The following is a 22,474-nucleotide window of genomic DNA, read 5'->3' as shown; positions in this document are numbered from 1 at the left end:
AGTATGTAACTGAGTACGCTGAGAGTCACGATGATGCAAGAGTGCTCAGGCTGGTGTTTGAGGCGGGGCTACAGTTATTGCAGATGCACGGCACCGCATATGGTATCAGCATCCAAGTGTAGCCTCGAAGTCCCGGTCAAGAGCTGGGGGAAAACACATGGAGCCTACACGTCCTCGATAGACTAGAGACGAAATTAGGACGCGGGCCAGTTCTACATTGTGCGGTAGATTCTGTCTGGACACCCCATCTAGTCTAACAGTTGAGGGCTCAGGGACAAGTGGGGCGCGCGGGGCTGACACGTGCACGGGTGTTTGTTTACGCTTTTGTCCGTTAAGGCTAGGGAAGCGTCAGGTCGCACAAGGGCACTCCGCGCAAACGGCCTCCCACCACGGCGAACCCACAGTCATAGCGACAAGCCATGGCTTCAATCTCCCCGAGGAAGTCTACGCGCGCCGCTGCGACGCGCCGAAAGGCACCCGTTGTCGACGATTCGGACCACGAGGAAAACAGGACACCGACACCCGAAGTCAAGCAGGAGGCAGACGAGGAGGATTTCACACCAGCACCAGCACCGCTCAAGACGGGCCGGGGGCGGGGAAGGCCACGGAAGACTGCAGCCCAGAATGAAGAAGCGACACCCAAACCCACAACGAGGCGGCGCACTCGTGTCACTGAGTCGGTCGAGCCCACGCAGACGCTGACCCCCGCGACAGAGAGGACCACGAGGGTGGCTTCACCCTCCAAGGCAGTGCCCAAGAAGCGTGGAAGGAAGCCCCGTTCCTCTGTTGCCCCAGCACCCGTCGAGGAGGATTCCCATTTGCTCACGCCGGAGCCCTCGATATCTCCCGAGCCTGAAGTCGAGCAGGCCTCCGAAGCCACGATTACACCAAGCTCACCACTCGCTGGTGCTGCAGACGACACGGCGGATGATATCGCCAACGATGCGGCGAGCGACGTTACAATGACCGATCGAACGCCAGAGCCGGCACCCGAGCCAGAACCCGCGCCCGAGCCAGTCGCTGAGGTTACACAGATAGAAGCGAAAGAGGAGACACCGGTACCAGAGCCAAAGATGGAGGTCGATTCATTACCAGAGCCCCAGCCGCCGGCCAAGGTCGCCGAGGAACTCAGCACACAGCAAACCATGCTTGAGCCCATAGATATCGTGGTCAAGAGACGAGCGGCTGCCATTCCAGCGCTGCACGAGCCAGTGGCGCCCAAGCAGCGGACAGTCATCACCTGGCTTGTCCTCAACAACTTCAAGAGTTATGCTGGTCGGCAGGAGGTTGGGCCCTTCCACGCCTCCTTCTCCTCCGTCGTGGGTCCCAACGGTTCCGGAAAGTCAAACGTCATCGACTCGCTCCTGTTCGTCTTTGGTTTCCGCGCAAGCAAGATGCGTCAGAGCAAGCTTTCCGCCCTCATCCACAACTCGGCCGCCTTCCCAGATCTGGATTATTGTGAAGTCGAAGTCCACTTCCAAGAAGTCAAAGACCTTGCAAACGGTGGCCACGAAGTCATCCCTGACTCGCAGCTCGTAATTTCCCGCAGAGCATTCAAGAACAACTCGAGCAAATACTACATCAACAAGAAGGAGTCTACGTTTACCATTGTCACCAACTTGCTCAAAGACCGGGGTGTGGATCTCGATCATAAGCGCTTCTTGATCTTGCAGGGTGAGGTTGAGTCGATCGCGCAGATGAAGCCAAAAGCACAGGGCGAACACGACGATGGTCTGCTTGAGTACCTCGAAGATATTATCGGCACGTCCAAGTACAAGACACCTATCGCTGAGTCTGAGGTCGAAGTGGAGAACCTGAATGAAGTATGTCGGGAAAAAAGCAGCCGTGTGCAGCACGTCGAAAAGGAGAAGAGCGGACTGGAAGAGAAGAAGAACAAGGCGCTTGCCTACATTCGTGACGAGAATGAGCTGGCCTCAAAGCAATCCACCCTCTACCAGATCTATGTCTCCGAATTCGATGATCACATTCAAGTCGCACAAGAGTCCGTCGGTCAGCTCCAGGCGCAATTGGACGACGAGTTACAAAAACACCAGGGAAGCGAAGAAGAGATCAAGGAACTGGAGCAACGATACAAGAAGGGCGTGAAAGAGTGCGATCAACTCGAGAAGAGAAACCAGGAGTACCAGAAAGAAGTGGCCCGTGTCGACAAGGAGACGGTCAAATTTGAAGAGAAGAAGAAGTTTCTGGCTGGCAAGCAGAAGAAGCTAGAAAAGACCAAAGAGACAAGTGGCTATGGTCGTTCTGAAGCGGAGAGTCTTGCGAAGCAGTATTCCGCGGATGTCGAGCGCTACAACGAGGAGATTGCTGAGCTTGAGCAGAGCATGGAGGTCGAAGCGAAGGAACTCGAAGTTGTTCGCAAGAGCTTGGCCGGTAAAACTCAGGGTCTCTCGGATGAGATCGCGGCAAAGCAGAAGTCTTTGGAACCTTGGAGTGCCAAGATTAACGAAAAACAATCGGCTATTGCAGTCGCACAGAGTGAATTGGACATTATGCGTGAGCGTGAGAATGCTGGCGCAAAGGGCATCGCCGAAGTTGAGGCAAAGATTGAAAGCTTGGAAGAAGCGAAACAGACCAAGGCTGCCGAGCTTGACGAATGCAAAGTCGAAAGGAAGCGTGTCGAAAAGGAGGTTCGGAAGACACAGGCTAAGCTTGAGGAGATAACTCAGCAAGAGCCAATGCTGAGATCGAAGCTTTCTGGCGCAAGGGCCAAGGCGGATGAAGCTCGTGCGAGCCTTTCTTCGGCTCAGACCCAGGGCAACGTTCTGACAGGCCTCATGCGCCTGAAAGAATCAGGACGTATCGATGGCTTCCACGGTCGACTCGGAAACCTTGGTACCATCGACCAGAAGTACGATGTTGCTATCTCTACAGCCTGTCCACAGCTGGACAACATGGTTGTAGACACTGTGGAGTCTGGTCAGCAGTGCATTGAGTACCTGCGGAAGAACAACCTCGGTCGCGCCAACTTCATTCTTCTGGACCGCCTCGCGAAGCGTGACATGTCCCCAGTTCAAACACCCGAAAACGTGCCGCGTCTTTTTGATCTTGTTAAGCCTAAGCACGAAAAGCTCAAGCCCGCATTCTTCCAGGTCATGACAAATACACTCGTAGCTGAGAATCTCGATCAAGCTGAGCGTATCGCGTATGGCGCAAAGCGATGGCGAGTCGTCACTCTAGACGGCAAGCTTATCGACACCGCGGGTACCATGAGTGGTGGTGGAAGCAGAGTGGTCAAGGGAAAGATGTCCTCCAAGCTTGCGTCTGATGTCTCAAAAGACCAGGTTACAAAGCTTGAGCATGATCGGGACGCGCTCGAACAGACTTTCGCCGAGTTCCAGCAAGAGCTGCGGGAGCTTGAGACTGCGCTGAGAGATCTCAATCAGCAAATACCTGAATTGGATACCAAGTCGCAAAAACTTGCGCTTGAACTGGAGAGCTTCGATCGTAATATTGCAGATTGTCAACGTCGCATCGCGGAGTTGGGCAATGAACAGACATCCACAAAGACTGACAAGGGACGCATCGCATCACTGGAAAAGAACATTGCCTCAATGGAGAAGGAGGTCGCTAAGCTCCGTGCCGAGACTGAAGACATCGAAGCCGAGATCAAGGGTCTTCAGGACAAGATTATGGAGATTGGTGGAGTCAAGCTACGAGGTCAGAAGGCCAAGGTCGATGGTCTGAAAGGGCAGATCGACACTCTGACCGAGCAAGTATCAAATGCCCAGGTCGCCAAGTCAAAAGAAGAGAAGCAGCGTGCTAAGCACGAGAAGGCGCACAACGATGCTATCAAGGAGCTGGAAAAGCTCGCCATCGATGCAGAGAAGGTTGAAGAGGACATGGCTTCGCAACAACGCGATGTTTCCGGAATTCGACAACAAGCTGAAGAGGCGCAAGAAGAGCTTGAGACCAGGAAAGAGGAGCTGCAGCTAGTCAAGAAGGATCTTGACGAGAAGTTGGCGGAACTCAACGAGACACGTGCAGTCGAAATCGAAATGCGCAACAAGCTCGAAGAGAGCCAGAAGACTTTGAATGAGTACCAGAAGAAACAAGCCTACTTCCATGACAAGCTGAGCAAGCTCTCGTACCAGAGCGTTACCGACCTGGGCGAAGAGCAGGAGGGTGAAGGTCAGGGCCTTCCATCTTACAGTAAAGACGAGCTTCAAGACATGGACAAGGCCACCCTCAAAGACCAAATCGCCCACTTGGAGAAGAAGAACGAATCCACACAAGTCGACCTAGCTGTCCTCGCCGAATATCGCAAGCGTGTCGAAGAGCACGCCGCACGCTCCACAGATCTCGCCTCTGCTGTCAGCGCCCGTGACGCAGCAAAGCATAAATGCGAAGAGCTCCGACGTCTCCGCAAGGAAGGTTTCAAGGCTGGGTTTGACATCATCACTGCCCGCCTTAAGGAGATGTACCAGATGATCACCATGGGTGGTAACGCCGAACTGGAATATGAGGATACACTTGACGCCTTTTCCGAGGGCATTCGCTTCTCCGTCATGCCTCCGAAAAAGTCATGGAAGAACATCAGCAACTTGTCTGGTGGTGAGAAGACGTTGAGTTCTCTGGCTTTGGTATTTGCTCTACATCACTACAAGCCTACGCCATTGTATGTCATGGATGAGATTGACGCAGCCCTGGACTTCCGAAACGTGAGCATCGTGGCGAGTTACATCAAAGAGAGGACGAAGAATGCTCAGTTCATTGTCATCTCACTCAGAAACAACATGTTCGAGCTTGCGTCGCGGTTGGTGGGCGTTTACAAGGTTAATCATATGGTAAGTTCACATTGGTACACATCAAATGGGTTAAGCATCAGTTACTGACTACAAGCAGACGAAGAGTGTTACGATTGAAAACAAAGACTATATCACCGGACGGGCTTGATTAGTTGATGATGGGTAACGATGGCTCTTGTGTTTGGTGTTTGGCGCTGGAGAACCCATGGGCATGCATTTAGTATAGAGCGGGTTGGGTTGGGATGAAAACATGATACCACGCTCAGATACGTGTAGTCTAGTACTGAATGAATGCAATGTTGGACGTTTCCATATCTACAACAACATGATTTCCCTCGATGGAACGATTGCAATCGTACAGTCCAAATTAGCTTTCCTCTATCCGTTAGGTCCTTTCGACTCTTTGAGTGAGATCAGTATCAGGAGTCTGTTTTCACTTTCCCTGCCACATTCATCGGTCATGCTCCTGGACGAACCGTCATAGCGCCTCTCTACCCAACAACAGAACTTCCCGACTCCTATGTTGTTATGGTTTTCTGACTTACACAGACTCGCCACTCGTTACTTTCCACCTCTTGGTCCTGGCCTTTCTCACTAACCTACTTGAGCAGACAAACACAGGCACTACCAATTACAAGCTTACGCACCCATACCCACATACCCACCCCCTGCCTCTACTCACCCCAGACCTGCAACCCACCTTCGACAGCTACTAGGTTGGTCGAGTATCGCACCCTATACGCCACTACAACAACCCAACAATCTAACCACCCTTCAATATCATTTCACCCCGAGTAAGTTAGCATGTCTCCAGCTCACGACACCATCATGTCCTTCGTCACTGGTCAGTAATGTCCCTATACGAACTGCATATCGGACATGGAATAACTTTGTGTACTTACATATAGGCGCCGACTCTGACTTGTTGAGAAGACGCTCAGACGAATACACCAGCAGCGCAGAAAAGATCAACGCCGCTACATACACGCCAGAGAAGACGCCCAAAAACGCTCGTGTTAAGAAGGACAAAAACCAGGCAATGGAAGATCGAAATCTCCGAAACACCAGATCTACCCAGACCAGCCCAACTACCGAGAAGGGAGCATCTGCATCGTGCGAATCAAGCATTTCCACATCAATGGCTGATTCCAGTGAAGGTATTACCACAGGGTCAGTATCATCGACCAAGGCCGGGCGTGCAGACAGGGATGCCCAGAACTTTGTTGCCCGGTCGAAAGATCCCCGCGCCGTGACCAAGAAGGATTAATCACAAGGCAAGAAGCGCGCAGCAGATGAAAAGAAGGGCGGTCGAGCAAAGCGTCAAGTCCGGTCCTCTCAGGAGCTGGGTCTAACCTACAACAGCATCAAGGCTATTAATATGCCTCCTCGTCCCGGTCAAGTTCCTGGCCAAGTTCCTCCCGCACCTGTCTTTGGTACTTTTCCCTTTGGTGACACAGAAGATCATCAGAACAGCATGATTATTTACTGGCTGGATGATCTGGAGCACACATATGCGAAAACGACTGAGCTGTACAACGAAACGTTTCCAAATGATAAGGTGACTGATGAAGCTGTACGTCGTCGTCACATTAGATCTTTGGAGCGGCTTCAGAAGCGCTACGGTGCAAAGCCTGTGGCGCAGATTGGCATAGTCGGCAAGAATATCGCAAGGCGTGGTAGGCCGCGTGCACCACGTCTGAGTGGTATCGAGCCCGAGAATGATCCTTCCGACGCTGCTTCTCCATCTGAAGAGCAAATTGAAAGCGATGTCTCCGCCCCTGAAGATAATTTGGCTCCTACATTTCCGTCTCCTCCAAAGGGTAGCCTGGCCAAAGCTACGAATCAGGCACAACGCGAGAAACGGAACCACCAGGGCCATGAGTTCGACAAGGCTTGTATCGTTGTTTGGCACGACGCTGATAAGATGTCGTTCAAGGACATCCGCACGAGGCTCGACAACGAGCGTGGATGGTCCCTGGGTGAGCCCACGGTCAAGAAGGAGTACACGAGGGCTCGTGCTCGCATCTGGGGCACGGCTGCACCGGACATGGCTACTGACGAGGACGAAAATGGAGAAAGAGATGCGACTGAAGACGGGGAAGGAGAAGACGTTGAAATGAAGGAGGACTTGATTGAACAGGATGAGATATGAGTTGGAGATGACGGGGTAGCCTGCACTGTCAAACAGCAACACGGAAAGTCTGTCGGAGCCAACATGAGGAGGACCTAAAATGTGTGCATGAAAACACACCCGCCTGCCGTGAGCTTATCATACTTTTTGGTGTATCAAATCGTGTTCGTGTATTCATTCTATCGTGTGAGGCGGTGATGCTCGCCCTCTCTTTCATTAGTTTTAGCCTGACGCACGGGCCAACTCGCCGCGGCTTTGAACCGCGACTGATTCCATCACTTCTACACGACAGCGAGCCATTTGGCTATATCGACACCAACCGCCCCCACACGACCGAAGAACGCGCCGGCGACGCCATCGAAGAACGCACGCGAACACGTCGCCTATATCGGGAGCGCTTCACCAGATTTCGAGCGCGGTGATAGCGTGAATGACGGCGCGCGCACCCCTCAACCGTTCTTCCGCCCCCCGGCGCGCTCTCACACTCCGCCGTTGAAACAAACGCCTATATTAATACCTGGACTTGACTCCAACTCGTTCAACGCATTTATCCCGCTGCTCAGCTACCGCCACACTACACGCGACCATGTCCGACGAGAACCCGCCCCCGAACGGCGGCGGTGGTGACGCCAGCATAGACCAGGATGAGGATGACTTTCGCAAGATCATGCAACAGATGTCACGGGGTGCTGCAGAGGGCGAAGAAGATCTCTTGGGTGGCATCGCCGATAGGCCGCTGGACATTGGTGAGAAGGCCGACGACGCAGTCGACTACGAAGACATCAGCGACGACGACCTGCCGGACGAGGAGTTTGACTCGGGCGAGGGCGCCGATAGCACCCAGAACTTCAGCGGAACTACCCTACAGGACTCTGGCGGCGCAGTGGACAACGAAGATGTAGACATGGACGATCTTTTTGGCGACAACAACGATGACAACGACGATAACGATGATCTCTTCGGCGATGACCCCAGTCACTCTGACCCGGTGCAAACATCTACACAACACGAAGACGATCCTCTTACTTCCATCGAAGACTTGGTCCAAGAAGGCTTCGACACTATCGCAAAGGATACGCCACAGCCCGCTACTCGCAACACCGCTGCTGGTGCTGCACAGCAAGAGATAGAGGAGGAAGAAGAGGAGGACCCCGAGGTGCGCGAGCAACTGGCTCTATTCGCACAATCTTCGCGCAAGAAAGACGAGCCAGCGGCTGCTCCAGTCAAGACATCACGGGAAGAATTTGAAAAGATCTGGCCCAATTTCGAGGCGGACAAACCACCACGGTTCTTCAGTCTGGTACCACGAAAGCGTGCTTTTTACATCCCCAAAGTTCCTCAAAAGACGCCGAAACCCTTCCAGCTTAATAAGCTCACCCTGGACCTTGCGACGGATCAAGAGAAAAGTTTCCGCTTACAGCCTACAACGACTACCGCTAAATCGGGTAGACAGCAAGATGAGGAGCAGGGCGGTCTAATTCAAATCACCAACACTGCAGAAGAGGACGGCGATAGCGAAGATCAGCTGGAACTCGATAACCTCGATACCATTGACGACCGTGAGATGATCGGCAATGTGTCGTGGAGTGACCTGAGGATTGCCTGCGAAGACTGGGATGTGCCAGATGGTGCAAGCGATATAACCTTGTCCGACGAGAACCAGGCACCAACGCCGCCCGACAGCAACGGCGGTATCGACTCTGAGCAACTGTCGCCAAACAAGAAGCGGAGACTCGGAAGCCGTGACCAGCCTATTCACTTCTCTGTCTACGATCACATGGAGCTGCCCACATGGGACGATCCCGAGCTCGAGACGGCGCGATTGTCGAAGAAGATTCTTCTCGACATGAACGACCCACATCTTCTGCTTGATGTACAGCAGCCCAGTGCAGAGCCACCAAAACCTCGAACATTAGGCCTAGGTCTTAAGCGTGATAGCCGCGGAAGCCTGGCAAACCCCATGTTCAAGCGTTACAACATCTCCAATGATGAGGCATATGACGCTCTGAAGGAAAGCAGCCAGCAGAAGGTCCGTAGTACGATTGGCCACATGAATGTTGAGCACAGCTTGCCCGCACTGAAGTTGCAATATCCCTTCTACAAGGTTGCGCTGTCGGATCGCGAGCTCCGTTCCTTCCATCGTCCTACTGTTACCTTCAAGCCTGGAGAACGAGCTAGCATCACACCGCTCAAGTCCGTCAAAAGGAAGCACAAGAAAAACCTCAAGCCCTCCGAGGCCTTCGCGTCAGCCGAAGATCTCAACATTGGTGACAATTCCGACCTGCTTCTTGCCGAGTACTCTGAGGAGTACCCCACTACCCTGTCCAACTTTGGTATGGGTGTCAAGATCCTCAACTACTACCGCCGAAAGGACATGGAAGACACTGCACGACCGAAACCGGAAGACGGAATCGGCGAGACCTCAGTGCTGCTACCACAGGATAAGAGTCCGTTCTCGTTGTTCGGTCAGGTTGAACCGGGCCAGCAAGTGCTGACGCTTCACAACGCCATGTACCGAGCTCCTGTGTTCAAGCATAAGCCCGAACAGACTGATTTCCTTGTGAGCAGAAGTTGGACCGGGGTTAATGGCCCCAGGTACTACATGCGAAACATTCCGAACCTCATGGTCGTCGGCCAACAGTTTCCCTCTGTTGAGGTGCCTGGTACACATGCTCGCAAAGTTACTGAAGCCTCGAAGAAGCGACTCAAGATGCTTGCATTCCGATTGTACCGGAAGGGGCAGCAGAAGAATGCGCGTCAGCCTTGGGTTAGTAACGAGATGATCAAGCAGCATTTGCCTGGTACCGAGATTGCGCAGAATCGTTCCCGAATGCGAGAAATCATGAAGTATCAGAAGGACATTGGTACTTGGGAGCCGGTACCAGGCGAGACTGTACCTGAGGAACCGATCCTACGTACTTGGATCAAGCCAGAAGACGTCTGTCTGATCGACTCGATGCATGCTGGTGACAAACAGCTGCAAGACGCCGGTATCAAATCCAACGAAATCCGTGATGACGAGGAAGAGGCTGATAACGAGAACGCTGATGTCAAACTTGCGCCCTGGAACACAACGAAGAACTTCCTCAACGCCTGCGCTGGCAAGGCTATGTTGGAGCTCCACGGTGACGGTGATCCTACTGGTCAAGGCCTAGGTTTCAGCTTCATCAAGGTCTCGATGAAGGGTGGTTTCAGGGATGTCGGTGAGAGCGCAGCTGATCGTCTTGATAACAAGAAGATGAAAGAGCTTGGCGGTCACAGCTACAACGTTCAGCGCCAGCAGGTCATGTACGAGAATGCCATCAAGCGTATCTGGAACAAGCAGAAGGAGAGTTTGTCTGCCCAAAACCCACCGTCCGACACCGAAGACGACGTTGACTCTGCTGTCAACCAAACAAACCACAGTCGCCAACGTTCCGAAGTAGGTACTCCAGCTATGCGTCCTGATGATGAGACCATGTCCCAGATGTCTCGCAATAGTAATGCGGACAACCGTGGCAAGAAGCTCAAGATTACTCGTACTATCAAGAACAAGTACGACGAGTTCGAAGATGTCACTGAGATAATCACCGACCCTGCTGTCATCCAGCTTTACATTAAGCACAAGCGACAAGAGCGTCTACTCAACATGCGCATTGAAGACATCAAGCCAACTGGTGATCCTGAAGTGGACAAGGCACAAAAGATCAAGCTGAAGGCGGAATTGGCGCGTCTAGCTCGCAACATAGAGCGTCGTGAAGGCCGTGAAAAGGCAAAAGGATTGCACAAGTCGCAGACGGGAGAAGGTGGAGCGACTGGTGGGCCAGGAAAGGGTGGAGCAACACCTCGCAAGTGTGCAAACTGCGGCGAGGTGGGCCACATCAAGACAAACAAAAAGTAAGTCGTCAAGATTCACTCTTTATTGAACGAATCCGCTAACACAATCCCCAATAGGCTCTGCCCGCTCCTCAACGGCCAAAGGAAGCAAAACGACACGTTCAGGGACGCAAATGCAAGTGCTGCATCTCCCGCTACTGTTGTTCCCGCTACCCCTTCTTTCGCTGGTTCACCGTCTTAGAAATAACCGCTGTGGGAGAAAAAGGATGACATCAACGAGGTTTAATAGCCGCTACGTATCTTGACTGAGTTTGTACGGTTGTACAAGCATGCCAAGAGGTAATGGTGGAGCGAGACACTGACGCGCTACGTGTCTCAATGTGAAGGGTTTGAAGTCTTTTTCTTAATGCATAGCATGGCGTTGGTGGAATAGCTTTCTCATGATACGGGAAGTATCAGTCAAAAACAACTTTGGGATTTTCGAGCCTGGATGGCTCTGATGGTGTTTATTTATTCATGGGTACAGACTACCCAGTTGTGTGGCCCTGGCTGTTGCTTCTTCCAAGCATAGTAATTTGTACAACATCCTTGGTCCAGATGGAAGAATAAAAACAGTCTTCTGCCTCTCATGTTCACTGTTGTTGGAGATTGTTGGAGCAGAGCACACGGCTTTGGGAGCGAAACTGTACATGGTGTTACACATACAGTCTCATACATTGTCTATACAAGAAGATGAAAAAGAGTTTGGTACAGACGGCGAGAAGACTGAAGCAAAACCATGTGAACTCTCTCGCAATGCTACAGCACTCAAAAATGATAACAGTTTCCACTCCGCCGTTATACACATCCTATGTTCGCCTAGACACCTCATCCCATCCCATCCCGCTTATCCTACACGTTCCATTATTCGTCCAGATAGCCAATCTTGCAAAACTGGTTCAGGCTCCGCACGTCCAATTGTGCGGTCAAGAGTGCGCCGAGCAACGTCTCCTTTCGAGGTAGTATATCCGCCTTGACTTTCCACGAGCTACCGTTGAAGTTGAAGATCTCCATATCGTCGTCGTCATATTCCTCTTCGTCGTCGTGGTTCACGTGCCCATTTGGTTGTTGCACGCCCTTGACCAGGGGCTCGCCACCCTTCGATTTGTCGCCTAAACGTTTGAGAGTCGACAGCGCACGGTGGACGATGAGCTGGAAGCCTTCCCGGTCATGGTCCATAGGTCGCTGACCGCGGTGATTTGGCGGTTGTGGGGGGTGTGGGATGGCTGCATCGGTAGCGGAAAGCGACATTGCAAACTTCAGTAGGCTATGCGCCCAACCATCCTCTGACTCAAGCCATGAGCGACAGATGCCAGTTTCAGGCCCTGGGGCTAAACTAGCGAGTATGTCTGCAGCTAGCATGCCCTGCATAAGGTATGCTTTTCTTGACTCCGCAACGCGCGCTTCGAACATGCGTACTTCCTTGGGGCGTGGCTCTTTCATCTGGTACATTTTGTTTTCGATGTAGTTGCGGTCCGGCACAACGGAGATGGCAAGAGCGAAGGAACGCGTCAGAAGGTCATATGCAGGGGTGGATGTTGCCTCATTGACGAAGATTTGCTTATAGTACGTCCTGTTGGGATCGTCGCGAGCGAGGAGTTTTGCAAGACTGTCAACAGCAGAGGGGAGATAGCGGTGGATTTGCGGGTTGAAAGGCGTAAACTTAACAGGCTCAGCGGGTCGTGGAACTGGTGCAAAAGCGCATAGGAAATGCAACACAGCGTAGGCATCTTCGCGGTTGGGTAAAACAACCTTGGCGCTGGTGTTGGAGAAGAAAGTAACGACATCTTTCATGAAGTCGAAGGTGTTGATATGCGATCGTAGTAATAGTACGCGGGTCCCAACAAGCCGTATGAAGTTTGCAAGGAATTTGATGACAGGAGGACTGACCAGGGAGTCGTGGTTAACCTCCAGGAAGGACAGGTTTCGGAAAATGGTTGTGATTGCGAGCAATCGATCCGCAGTGCGATCGAGCATGTACTCCTTCGAACCAGCCTGTGGGAGCTCTTGTAGTGCTGAAGCCTCCTCGCGACAGTGGTGCAGAACGTCCTCGTATGGTGTGAGATCGATAATGTCAGTGACTTCGGGATTATCGTTCCCTAGTATTTCCAATTGATCTTCCGCGTACTCCACCAACACCTCGGTGAGATCTTCGCAGTGCGACAAATTGAATTGTACGGTGTTATCGTAAGTTATACGCGTGAGGGTGTCCAGCCCCAGTCGCACCTCCGCATGGAGTCCCGATTTGATGCTCATGTTGATAGCTCGAACATCGATAACACCCATCTCCGGCAGTAATGGCACATTTGGTTTGTAGTTTGTAATCGTGTCGATCATGTTCTTGAAATTGTCGGAATCGAAGTCGAGGCCTCCCCATGTGTCTTGCGTTCGGTAAGCGGGTTGGTAGACCCGGGTGCCATCATCTTGCTCGATTACTGGCTTGCGTTTCTCGGGCTCCTCTACAGCAGCTGCTGCCGGGTCGGTGGTGGCATTATCCTCCTGCTTCATCGGTGACGACTGGGACTGGCTAGGCTCTTGTCCCTGAGTGGGAGTCCCTTCCAGCTGTCTGCTGAGGCTTTTGCGCGCGTTTCCGTCGGGCTGTGGTGTGTTGCCATTAACGCTTGGAAGCGCTGCGTTACTCTGCAGAGGTGTCGACTGGTGTGGATGTGGGGATGGCTCGAGTTGCTGATGTGGCTGCTGAGCCGGCGGAAGCGATTGCCGTTGTTGCTGCTGCTGTTGTTGTTGCTTCATGGCCTCCTGCGATCTCTGTAGTTGCTGGAGATACTCCTGGTGTCCTGGAACGTTGGCCGGTTGCCCTGGCATAGTCGGTCTTGTTGGCGACATCTGCTGACCCATAGATCCCATCTGCCCCATTTGACCCATTTGCCCCATCTGTCCCATCTGTCCTTGCGGAGGCATGCCTTTCTGCTGCATTTGCTGCTGCCTTTGGAGGTAAGCAGTTTCGTAGAGGCTCAGATATTGTTCGTATATCTGGCGCAATTCGTTGGGAGCATTAGGGAACTGTTGCGGATGTATGCTCATCATCTGCGCGATCCTGGGCCATCCATTTTGCTGCGTCACAAATCGGTGACCCTTGAAGCGCATAACAGCCGCGTAAAGGTTCTGGAGATTTGTCGGACGGCCAGCGCAGAGGGGCTGGTGATTGAAGGGCCGGTTGTGCTGGGTCATTAGTGCCTGGACATTCTTAATGAACTGGTTGTATTGTGATTGCGGATTCTGTGTTTGTCCCTGGGCCTGCATCATGTTCTGCTGCATGCCTGGGTGCTGCATAGGGTTCTGCATTGCGCCGGGCATCTGCGCGCCCGGTTGTTGTCCTTGGCGCGCGGCCATGTTGCTCGCGGCAAGGTTGCCCAACTGCTGCTGCTGCTGCAGGCGCATCGCGTATTGTCTTTGCGCCTCTTGTTGGCGACTCTGTAGGTTTTGCGACAGTTGGACTGACTGCACTGGGAACTGGTTTCCCGAGTTGGCGGCGTTGAAGGCCTGGTTCATGGGCGAGGCCTGGAAGTTCATGGGAGACATCTGCGGCGCATGGGGGTTTTGCGCGGGCGAGGCAGTATTCATCCGCTGGCCTCCCATTTGGCCAGGCGCAAAGTGCTGGCTTTGCATAGTAGGGGAAGGCGTGTTGGTGAAGGCTTGTTGGTGTTGGAAGCCGAATTGGGCTTGCTGCGAAGGTGTCTGGGAGCGCGATAGCGAGAGGGCAGCGCCAGTGGAATCTCGTTTCTGGGGCACCGACGGCATAGGGTTGTATGGGCGCGCGCCGTTCATCTGGGGGTTTGCGATGGCGCTCGGGTCGATGAAGCTCGAGGGATCGTACATTCCGTTTTGGGGAGACTGGAAGTCCATGATGGTGCGCTACTGCCGCGAATGGCTGAGAAGGGCGGGGAGAGGGAACGGACAGTCGCGTAAAGGGAGAGACGAGCGAGAGAGCGATGGGGGTACGTGAGTGCCTGGATTTGACTTGGCTAGCCTTTGGTCAGCACGCATGTTGATGTTTAGATGGACGCGACTCTAGCAGCAGCACTCGCACGAGGTCCAGAACAGACACGCAACAGAGGGAGGGAGGGAGGATGAGATAATACACACCACGCGACAATAGACCGACGCTAAAATGATCTTCTCATCAGGGCAGGACGGAAAACGAGTGGCTTCCAATGCGGTCGATAACTTCACGTACCGCAGACGCGCTTTGCGGACTATGCGTTGCTGAGAGCGGAGGAAGGAACAGTTTTCTTGGCAGCCTCCCAGCCTCTACTTACTAGCCTTGTCGGGCATCACGAGACCAAGCAGTGTCCGCGACTTGAAAACTGAAAGCACGTCGCCGCAGACAGCAGCGACAGCAAGCTCACCAAAACATACACACAGGCACAGTCGCATCCGGAGCAGCAGACGCGTTCGCGCGTCGCGACAGGCCAGTGGAGTGCCTGCGTTGCCGGCAACTCACAAGCCTAGTCTAACTCAATTTGATTTCTCCGGGTCAGTTTGGCCGTCGTGACACGGAAACATCTGTCTCTCCACTTATTACATCACTTTGTTCCTGCAGTAATGGCGCTGTTATCGCATAGCTGGGCGTCGAGAGTGGGCACCCCAGACCGCTTGACTCTGCGTCGAGACCCCAGCCAACCGTTGAACTCGCCCTCACCCTAGAGCCAGCCCACCAGCGAACTTGCTCGAACCTGGCGCAGCCGGCCTCTCTCTTGCCGAGTACAGTACGGTGCAAATTCGCATCTACTCATGTACACCCGTTGGTGATCGGCACGTCACACGCCGGTAATCTGCCACGATGACTGGGGTTGTACATGTCAGATTCGGCGCATGTGTTATGATACATGTCTGTAAGGAGGCTCGTGTTCTGTTCCATCAATCCAATGCCTCGGTAGACCTATAAATCCATGCATGGCTTCCTACGTGCCAAATACAAAGTCGACGTTGTTGTAAACCGGCGCGCGATTTACTACTCCAAGGGGTGGGTAAAACTAGGTTTTGGGCCTTCTTTGTACTCCACATCTTCTTCCACTTAATAGGTAACTTCTCACGGCGAGCAGGCTACTACCCCTCATGCATACACAGTCTGTTACGCAGGCCTAGTTGAATGGTTGTAGACCCTTGCTCACTGCTTGAGACAGCCAAAGCCCGACAGCATTGGGGGCGCGTACTTGCGCTCCATTTAGATAATTTGTGATGTCCAATTTGTCACCTGATAGCATATCGGGCATTTAGCGCGTGACCATGGCATCGTGAATTTCTTTTTTTCAACACGTCGCAATAGATGGTGTCTAAGATGTGCTTCCCAGCGAAGGTGCTTGAGTGATCGTCACATTCACGTGATATCGGCGTTAGCGTCTCGCATTGCCCGATCGCGCCTCCCATGAGCTTCATCAACATTGCGACAGACAAGCACTGCCTCATAAACAACACGCTAAAAACAATCACCGCCGACCCTCACCGTCTCTCGCTGTTGGAAATCCACAACCGACTCGTCCTCAGATTAACAGCCAACAGCCACCATCACCATGGCTGACACCGCCGTCGAGAACCCGGCCAACACCGTCCCGCCGCACAAGAAGCAGCTCCCTTCATCGATACCGAACTTTGATGCCCTCGAGGGCTTCTCCACAGAGGGAAACGATGACTACTCGACCTTCAAGAAGCTGCAACGGCAACTGGAGTATGTGGCATTCAGACACGTTGGAACACAGGTGGCTAACAGTAGCAGGTACATCCATTTGCAGGAAGAGTACATCAAAGATGAGCAGCGGAGTTTGAAGAGAGAGTTGGTGAGAGCACAAGAAGAGATCAAGCGTATTCAGAGTGTACCGCTCGTGATAGGGCAGTTCATGGAGGCCATCGACCAGAAGTAAGCTTAACACAAGCATAGCACTTGCGTCATAGCACTGACGCACATAGCACCGGCATCGTACAATCATCAACCGGCTCCAACTACGTCGTCCGTATCCTCTCCACCCTCGATCGCGAACTCCTCAAACCATCCTCATCTGTTGCGCTACACCGCCACTCAAATGCCCTCGTCGACATCCTACCACCAGAGGCTGACTCGTCGATTGCCATGCTTGGCCAAGATGAGAAGCCCGACATCACGTATGCCGACGTCGGAGGTCTGGATATGCAGAAGCAGGAGATTCGGGAAGCTGTTGAATTGCCCCTCACACACTTCGACCTCTACAAGCAGATCGGTATCGATCCACCACGCGGTGTATTGTTGTACGGACCTCCGGGTACAGGAAAGACTATGTTGGTCAAGGCTGTAGCCAACAGCACCACAGCATCCTTTATCCGCGTCGTCGGCTCCGAGTTCGTGCAGAAGTATCTGGGTGAGGGTCCACGTATGGTTCGTGACGTGTTCAGGATGGCGCGCGAGAACTCACCATCCATCATCTTCATTGACGAGATCGACGCTATTGCTACCAAACGTTTCGATGCGCAGACGGGTGCCGACCGAGAAGTTCAACGTATTTTGCTCGAGCTACTCAACCAAATGGACGGTTTCGACCAGACATCCAACGTCAAGGTCATCATGGCAACGAACCGTGCGGATACCCTCGACCCTGCGCTACTCCGACCCGGTCGTCTCGACAGGAAGATTGAATTCCCTTCGCTACGTGACCGCCGTGAGCGTCGTCTTATTTTCTCCACCATTGCCGGAAAGATGAGCTTGTCGCCTGAAGTAGATCTCGACAGCTTGATTGTCCGCAACGACCCCCTCTCCGGTGCCATTATTGCGGCCATCATGCAGGAAGCAGGTCTGAGAGCTGTCCGCAAGAACAGGTACAACATCATCCAGAGTGATTTGGAGGAAGCATACACGAGCCAGGTCAAGGGTGCAGCTGAGGCTGACAAGTTCGACTTCTATAAGTAAGCGAATTCGCTGCTTAGTTGTGAGGAGAAAACTTAATGCGCGAGAGAGATGTGGCATTGTACTACTAGATAGACTAGGCCTTCGAGTTATGAGCGTTGCAGAGGCGTGTACCGTCGTAACTCTGTTAATGCATGATACTACGTGAACACATCTGTATCGCCTGCTTCTTCATTGCTTCTCGCGACCGTGTCCTTTGTGAATTACTCTTCGTTGAACTCAAGGTTTAAATGTGATTACATCGTGCGATACGCAGTTGTATGTGATGACAAGAAATGTTGGCCAATCATCTTATCCCTCTCCTGCCCGCTTTAAAGGTTGAATGTCGATTCAAAGTAGACAGAAAAAGACCATGAATTATAATTCAAAAGACACTCTTGGCTTGTCCCATCGTCTTCTCAGCATGTGATCAGAATGGACTGGAGAGGAGGTTATGTTTATTATATGCAATTGTAATTTCTTTCGTCTCTATCTACTAGATGTATGACCAAGCCCTCCAATCCATCTCTTCCCAACGGCATAACCGCTTCTTCTTCTTCTTTTCCCAACCACGGCTCTTCTGCCGATGTCAACAGTACCTGTCAGCAAACACTAACTGCTATTATCACCTCCTTCCACCAATCGACCGGAAGCTATTCTACATGAACAAGGGGCGGCGACCAACTCCTATTCACCGGCACCACGAGTTCGATAGAGACAGAGACAAAACGAGAAAGAAATGTACTACACAGGCCGTCCGTTCCAATTCCGTGATCCAACAATAAGGGAAGAAAAGCTACATAGCTCCAAACAGAGACAAGAAATGGAAAAAAAGGTGAACAAAGGAAAAAGCAGGAGCGGATCGACGCCCTATAAAAACGGGCGGCGGCTCATGGTATCATGCATTCGCGACGCAGGGGAGCGACAAAGGAAAAGCCTGGCACTTGACCAGGCGGTATGCAAAAAGCATTGTATGAAAAGGTGTGACAAGATGGCGAACTTGGACAAGATTCCATTGGCGAGCTTAGGTAACCCTGATGGTGGTTTCTAATGGTGTTCGTGGTAGGTCCTTGTCCAGAGAGGCTCTGGGTATCCCTCCTCTCTTGTCCTCTTTCGGTGGTGTGGGCGGCCCAGAGTGCCTATTAGACATGTACTCGGAATCCTTTGCTGGTGTGGGTGGCCGACCATCGCTACTTGCGGTGCCCGAGTCTTTGGGTGGTGTTGGCGGTGGCCTACCCTGTGAATGATCCCTTTCTCTGGACGTTGACCTAGCTCTGGACTCAAGGCGCGGGGGGCCAAGATAGGGTGCTCCTGTGAGTGGCGGAGGCGGCGAGGCCTCATTGTTGCTTGTAGTTATAGCATGAGCACCATCTGAGGCGCTCCGATTGCTATGCCCACCAACACTCGAAGACTCACCAGCCTCCTCGACTACAGGAAGAGTGGTCCCAATCTCTCCTCTTTCCGCGGACGGACTACGTACTGCCCTCATGTGCAGATTCGGTACGTTCTCCTCGCCATGACCTTGTCGCCGCGAGCGTTCAGCTTGGTGCTCTGCCTTCTCTACGACGCGGTCGGTCGATGATCGGTTGAGACCGTCCAGCGATAGTTCGTTGAGATCGTTAGTAGCCTCTTCCATCTTCTCGCGATCGGCCGCTTCTTTGGTTTTAGTGACGCCACTGATGAACTTGATGAATCGATCACCGTATCGTTCGGGGGGTATGGCAGATATTTGTGACTCGGTATTAGCGATGCCTTTGAAAAAGTGTTCCATGCGTTTAATGAACGAGTACTGAAGTGAAGTTAGTATGTTACAACATGCACATCAATCATGTTGCAGACTTACGTGTGTCAGACAGTCGATGATACCAAGGTAGTAGATCTCCTCTCCAGGGGCGTTGTCTTCATGAGTAGCCCGGAAACCGCCATCATCGGAGTAGAAGTAGAAGTTCCGGTTAGGGTCTTCCAACTCATCCGGCATCTTGCTGGAGGTCTGACCCATTGGTACTGGCTTCTGGGTCTTGACCATCTGCCTCAGTTCCCGTGCTTTCCGAGCACTCTCTAGTTTTGAAGGTGTACGCATGAGCTGATTCGGCTGTGGCTCTGGTGCCTCCTCTCCACCTGGTGAGAAGACCTGGAGTGTTTTGTCTCTCAGATTCTCCTCGTTACCCTTCTCCAAGTCGTGGATACCAATGAGAAGTGAGTAGTCCATGATGTGCAAGCGCTGCAGCAACTTGACGTCCCTCTGCATCTGCTCGATAAACATCTTTTTCTTCGATGGTCCTAACTCGAGATGCTGATTTCTGCGTAACCAATTCAGGTCCTTTAGAGTTGCGCGAGGGTTGGTCGCCAGATTATCCTCCTTGAAGTCTCGCCCAATCGTCGAGCCCTTCAAATCAAATGTGCGGTGGATATCTCGATGCGGAGGGAACAGGTTATTCATGACGACGAAATGGATCTTACGTCCATAGGGTATCTTTACGCGATGCAGGCCGTAGAACTGGGAAAGAAGGGTGTTGGGGTTCTCTTGTACGTGGTTGTAGTAGTCTTTGAGAATCTTGCGGAGGAATTTGTGTTCAGCGTGATGGATAGTCTTGATGATGTACTTGTAGTCGCGAGAGAAATAGAAAAAGCTGCCGCTCTTGCCTGGAGAGCCGAGCTCGGAAAGAATGTATTTACTTGTCAACGAGACAAGGTAATCGGCAGGGTCGAGCTTGAAGGTAGTGCGGAGATGGCGGAAGACCCATGGCGCATAGTCCTTGAACTTGAAGTCGTACTTGGCGGAAGGAGTAAGCTCGTTGCCAGTTCTGTGGGAGTGTCAGTATTGGGCGAATGAGCAGAGAATACAGGTCTGGCAGACGAAGTGAAGCTGAAATCGAACAAATGCGTGATGGTATAAGGAAAAACAGCCGGCACGTACATGTCAAACGAAAACTTGTGCTTCGCATCAAAGTCAGCATCGGTAAGATCTCGATCCATCTTGGCGTTGGTTCGTGAGACGGTGAAGCGAATACCCGTCAGCATGTTGTAGGCAGTGACCCAGTTGACGTGATTCTGGTCCACCTTGGTGCCTACTACGACGCGATCCTCGTCCTCGTCCTCTTTGCGCTTCCTCTTGCTGGCTCTCTTCTGTCGTATGTGTTCAGCCCATCGCGCGGCCTCATCGTCCTGGGGCACTTCGTCAAGAGGCATGTCTGAGTTGACGGAGCGTGTGGTCCTACGCACAAGCGACATGGAGCCTCTCCGGCGGTGCGGTGTAGAGGGCGAGAACCTCCCGCTTGCGCTGATGACGTCGTCAGTGTTGTTCTGGGTGTCGCGGGCGCGCGATGTCTGCAGCTTGGGGACCTCGAGGGTGTGACGTTGCTGTAGGCGGTGGGGTGGCTGCGAAGAGTTGGGGTTGTTGTGGTTAAAAGCCGGTGGGGAGGAGACGCGATGCGGTTGGGTCGGTACCTGCAGGCTTGACGCGGCCTCGTCGGGCTGAGGCTGGGGCGAGGGCGATGTGGTAGGGTTGGACATGGAGCCGACATGCGGCACGTAGAAGTCCTTGCTTGCTTCTTTTGTGCCATCGAGGGCATCTATCTGGCCGAGTTCGACGTGCGTGGTGCTGCCACAGAGGCGGTCCTTGGTCTTGCTGCTGTGGATCGAGGCAAAGTAGCCATCGTCCCTGCTCGGGCGCTCGCTGGACAGCCGGTGCATGTCGGGCGAGCGGTTGTTATTGTTGAAGGTGTCGACGTCGATGGCGTCTCCCCTACTCCGGCCATGGCGCCCTTCTTCCTGCGACAGGCGCTTGTCGATGCTCGCAGGCCTGGTCGGGCGGCCGTTGGATAGCTTCCCGTTCATGGCAGCAGCAGTGCCATTGGGTGACGAGCGGTCCGAGGGGGTGCGCGCGGGCGGTGTGGATGTTGTTTGTGCATGGGCAAAGGATGGGCGGTCGGTTGCTTCGGCGCCATACGAGGGCATCATCTGCGACTCATGGATGGTTACGCTCATCAAAGAGGCAGCCTTCCCCGAGCGCTGCGGAGGAGGGGTCGGCGAGGAAGCGTGGGAAGCCAGTGTGTGTGAGAGGTAGGTGTGTGTGGCTTGTGAAGGTCGGGTTGGGCGTCGTCCGGGGGATTGCGTAGCGTAGCGCAGCGCCGTCAGAGACTACCAGAGCAGAGCGGACGGTGGAGGAGAGACGGGGACGGCAGGCGCTCAATCAATGGGGTCGTGGTAACAAGAACGGCGGGCGCAAGAATGGGCGTGGTGTGTAGTATGCAGCAGCCAGGAGTCGAAGCTGGTGATGCTCGTGCGAATAGTTGGCACTGCGCTCGTCAGCCCTTCGCTCGCCGCGATCCGACTTCCGTCTTGCGCTAGCCTTGGCAGGTGGATCGTGCCTTATTGCACGCTGCGAAGCCACCAGAAGCAGCAGCACAAGGGCCCGATGTGCTGTGAATCACGACAGTTTGTATGCACTCGGAGCTGCTTCAGTCCATTCGTCACTTCTCTCTGTTACTTTTCACACCCTTCAAGCCGCCTCAATGCGGTGTACGCACCTCGTTTGCTCGTTCCGCGAGTCCGTGGAGGGAGATTGCGCGTCTGGATTAAGAACAGTCGACATGCATCCCCTCAGCCACACCAATAGTCCCAGCAGTCCGGGACGGCGTCATGCTGTGGCTCTCAAACAGGCCTATTCTTAACCGCTCTGACACCGTTGCAAAGGAGAGGGCTATTTTCTACTCCCAAGCTGCACCTTGCTATTGCTATCCAATGCTTATCCATGCAGCCCACGTTGTCGCGCACCGGACAACGGAGAGTGCGAGCCGGCCTTTGCCCTGCGCCGCACTTTGCCCACTCGTCCATAGCCGGCACTATCTA

The 22,474-nt window shown here is 53.2% G+C and overlaps 6 protein-coding genes across 6 annotated transcripts; 4 read left to right on the top strand and 2 right to left on the bottom strand.

Annotated features, from left to right (window-relative positions):
* Positions 1–419: 419 nt before the first annotated feature.
* J4E82_002685 (uncharacterized protein) lies at positions 420–4,914 on the top strand (the record flags this gene model as incomplete). Its single annotated transcript, XM_051728983.1, has 2 exons — positions 420–4,805; positions 4,864–4,914. The coding sequence occupies 2 exons, from the start codon at positions 420–422 to the stop codon at positions 4,912–4,914; spliced, it is 4,437 nt and encodes a 1,478-aa protein (XP_051591075.1).
* Positions 4,915–5,594: 680 nt separating this feature from the next.
* J4E82_002684 (uncharacterized protein) lies at positions 5,595–6,918 on the top strand (the record flags this gene model as incomplete). Its single annotated transcript, XM_051728982.1, has 3 exons — positions 5,595–5,610; positions 5,675–5,936; positions 6,129–6,918. The coding sequence occupies 3 exons, from the start codon at positions 5,595–5,597 to the stop codon at positions 6,916–6,918; spliced, it is 1,068 nt and encodes a 355-aa protein (XP_051591074.1).
* A 565-nt stretch (positions 6,919–7,483) lies between these two features.
* J4E82_002683 (uncharacterized protein) lies at positions 7,484–10,954 on the top strand (the record flags this gene model as incomplete). Its single annotated transcript, XM_051728981.1, has 2 exons — positions 7,484–10,773; positions 10,831–10,954. The coding sequence occupies 2 exons, from the start codon at positions 7,484–7,486 to the stop codon at positions 10,952–10,954; spliced, it is 3,414 nt and encodes a 1,137-aa protein (XP_051591073.1).
* Positions 10,955–11,616: 662 nt separating this feature from the next.
* J4E82_002682 (uncharacterized protein) lies at positions 11,617–14,616 on the bottom strand (the record flags this gene model as incomplete). Its single annotated transcript, XM_051728980.1, has 1 exon — positions 11,617–14,616. The coding sequence occupies one exon, from the start codon at positions 14,614–14,616 to the stop codon at positions 11,617–11,619; it is 3,000 nt and encodes a 999-aa protein (XP_051591072.1).
* Positions 14,617–16,283: 1,667 nt separating this feature from the next.
* On the top strand, positions 16,284–17,647 carry J4E82_002681 (uncharacterized protein; the record flags this gene model as incomplete). The annotated part of the gene is made up of 3 exons (XM_051728979.1): positions 16,284–16,438; positions 16,487–16,627; positions 16,678–17,647. The coding sequence occupies 3 exons, from the start codon at positions 16,284–16,286 to the stop codon at positions 17,645–17,647; spliced, it is 1,266 nt and encodes a 421-aa protein (XP_051591071.1).
* Positions 17,648–18,647: 1,000 nt separating this feature from the next.
* J4E82_002680 (uncharacterized protein) lies at positions 18,648–21,583 on the bottom strand (the record flags this gene model as incomplete). Its single annotated transcript, XM_051728978.1, has 3 exons — positions 18,648–19,412; positions 19,467–20,427; positions 20,541–21,583. 3 exons carry the CDS (start codon positions 21,581–21,583, stop codon positions 18,648–18,650), a joined length of 2,769 nt encoding a protein of 922 aa, XP_051591070.1.
* Positions 21,584–22,474: the final 891 nt, after the last annotated feature.

The sequence above is a fragment of the Alternaria postmessia genome, assembly GCF_024291825.1.
Source record: "Alternaria postmessia strain BMP 2775 chromosome Unknown scaffold_11, whole genome shotgun sequence".
Taxonomy (NCBI): Eukaryota; Fungi; Ascomycota; class Dothideomycetes; order Pleosporales; family Pleosporaceae; genus Alternaria; species Alternaria postmessia.
The sequence above is the reverse complement of the archived record's forward strand: the minus strand, read 5'-3'. Positions and strand labels throughout refer to the sequence as shown.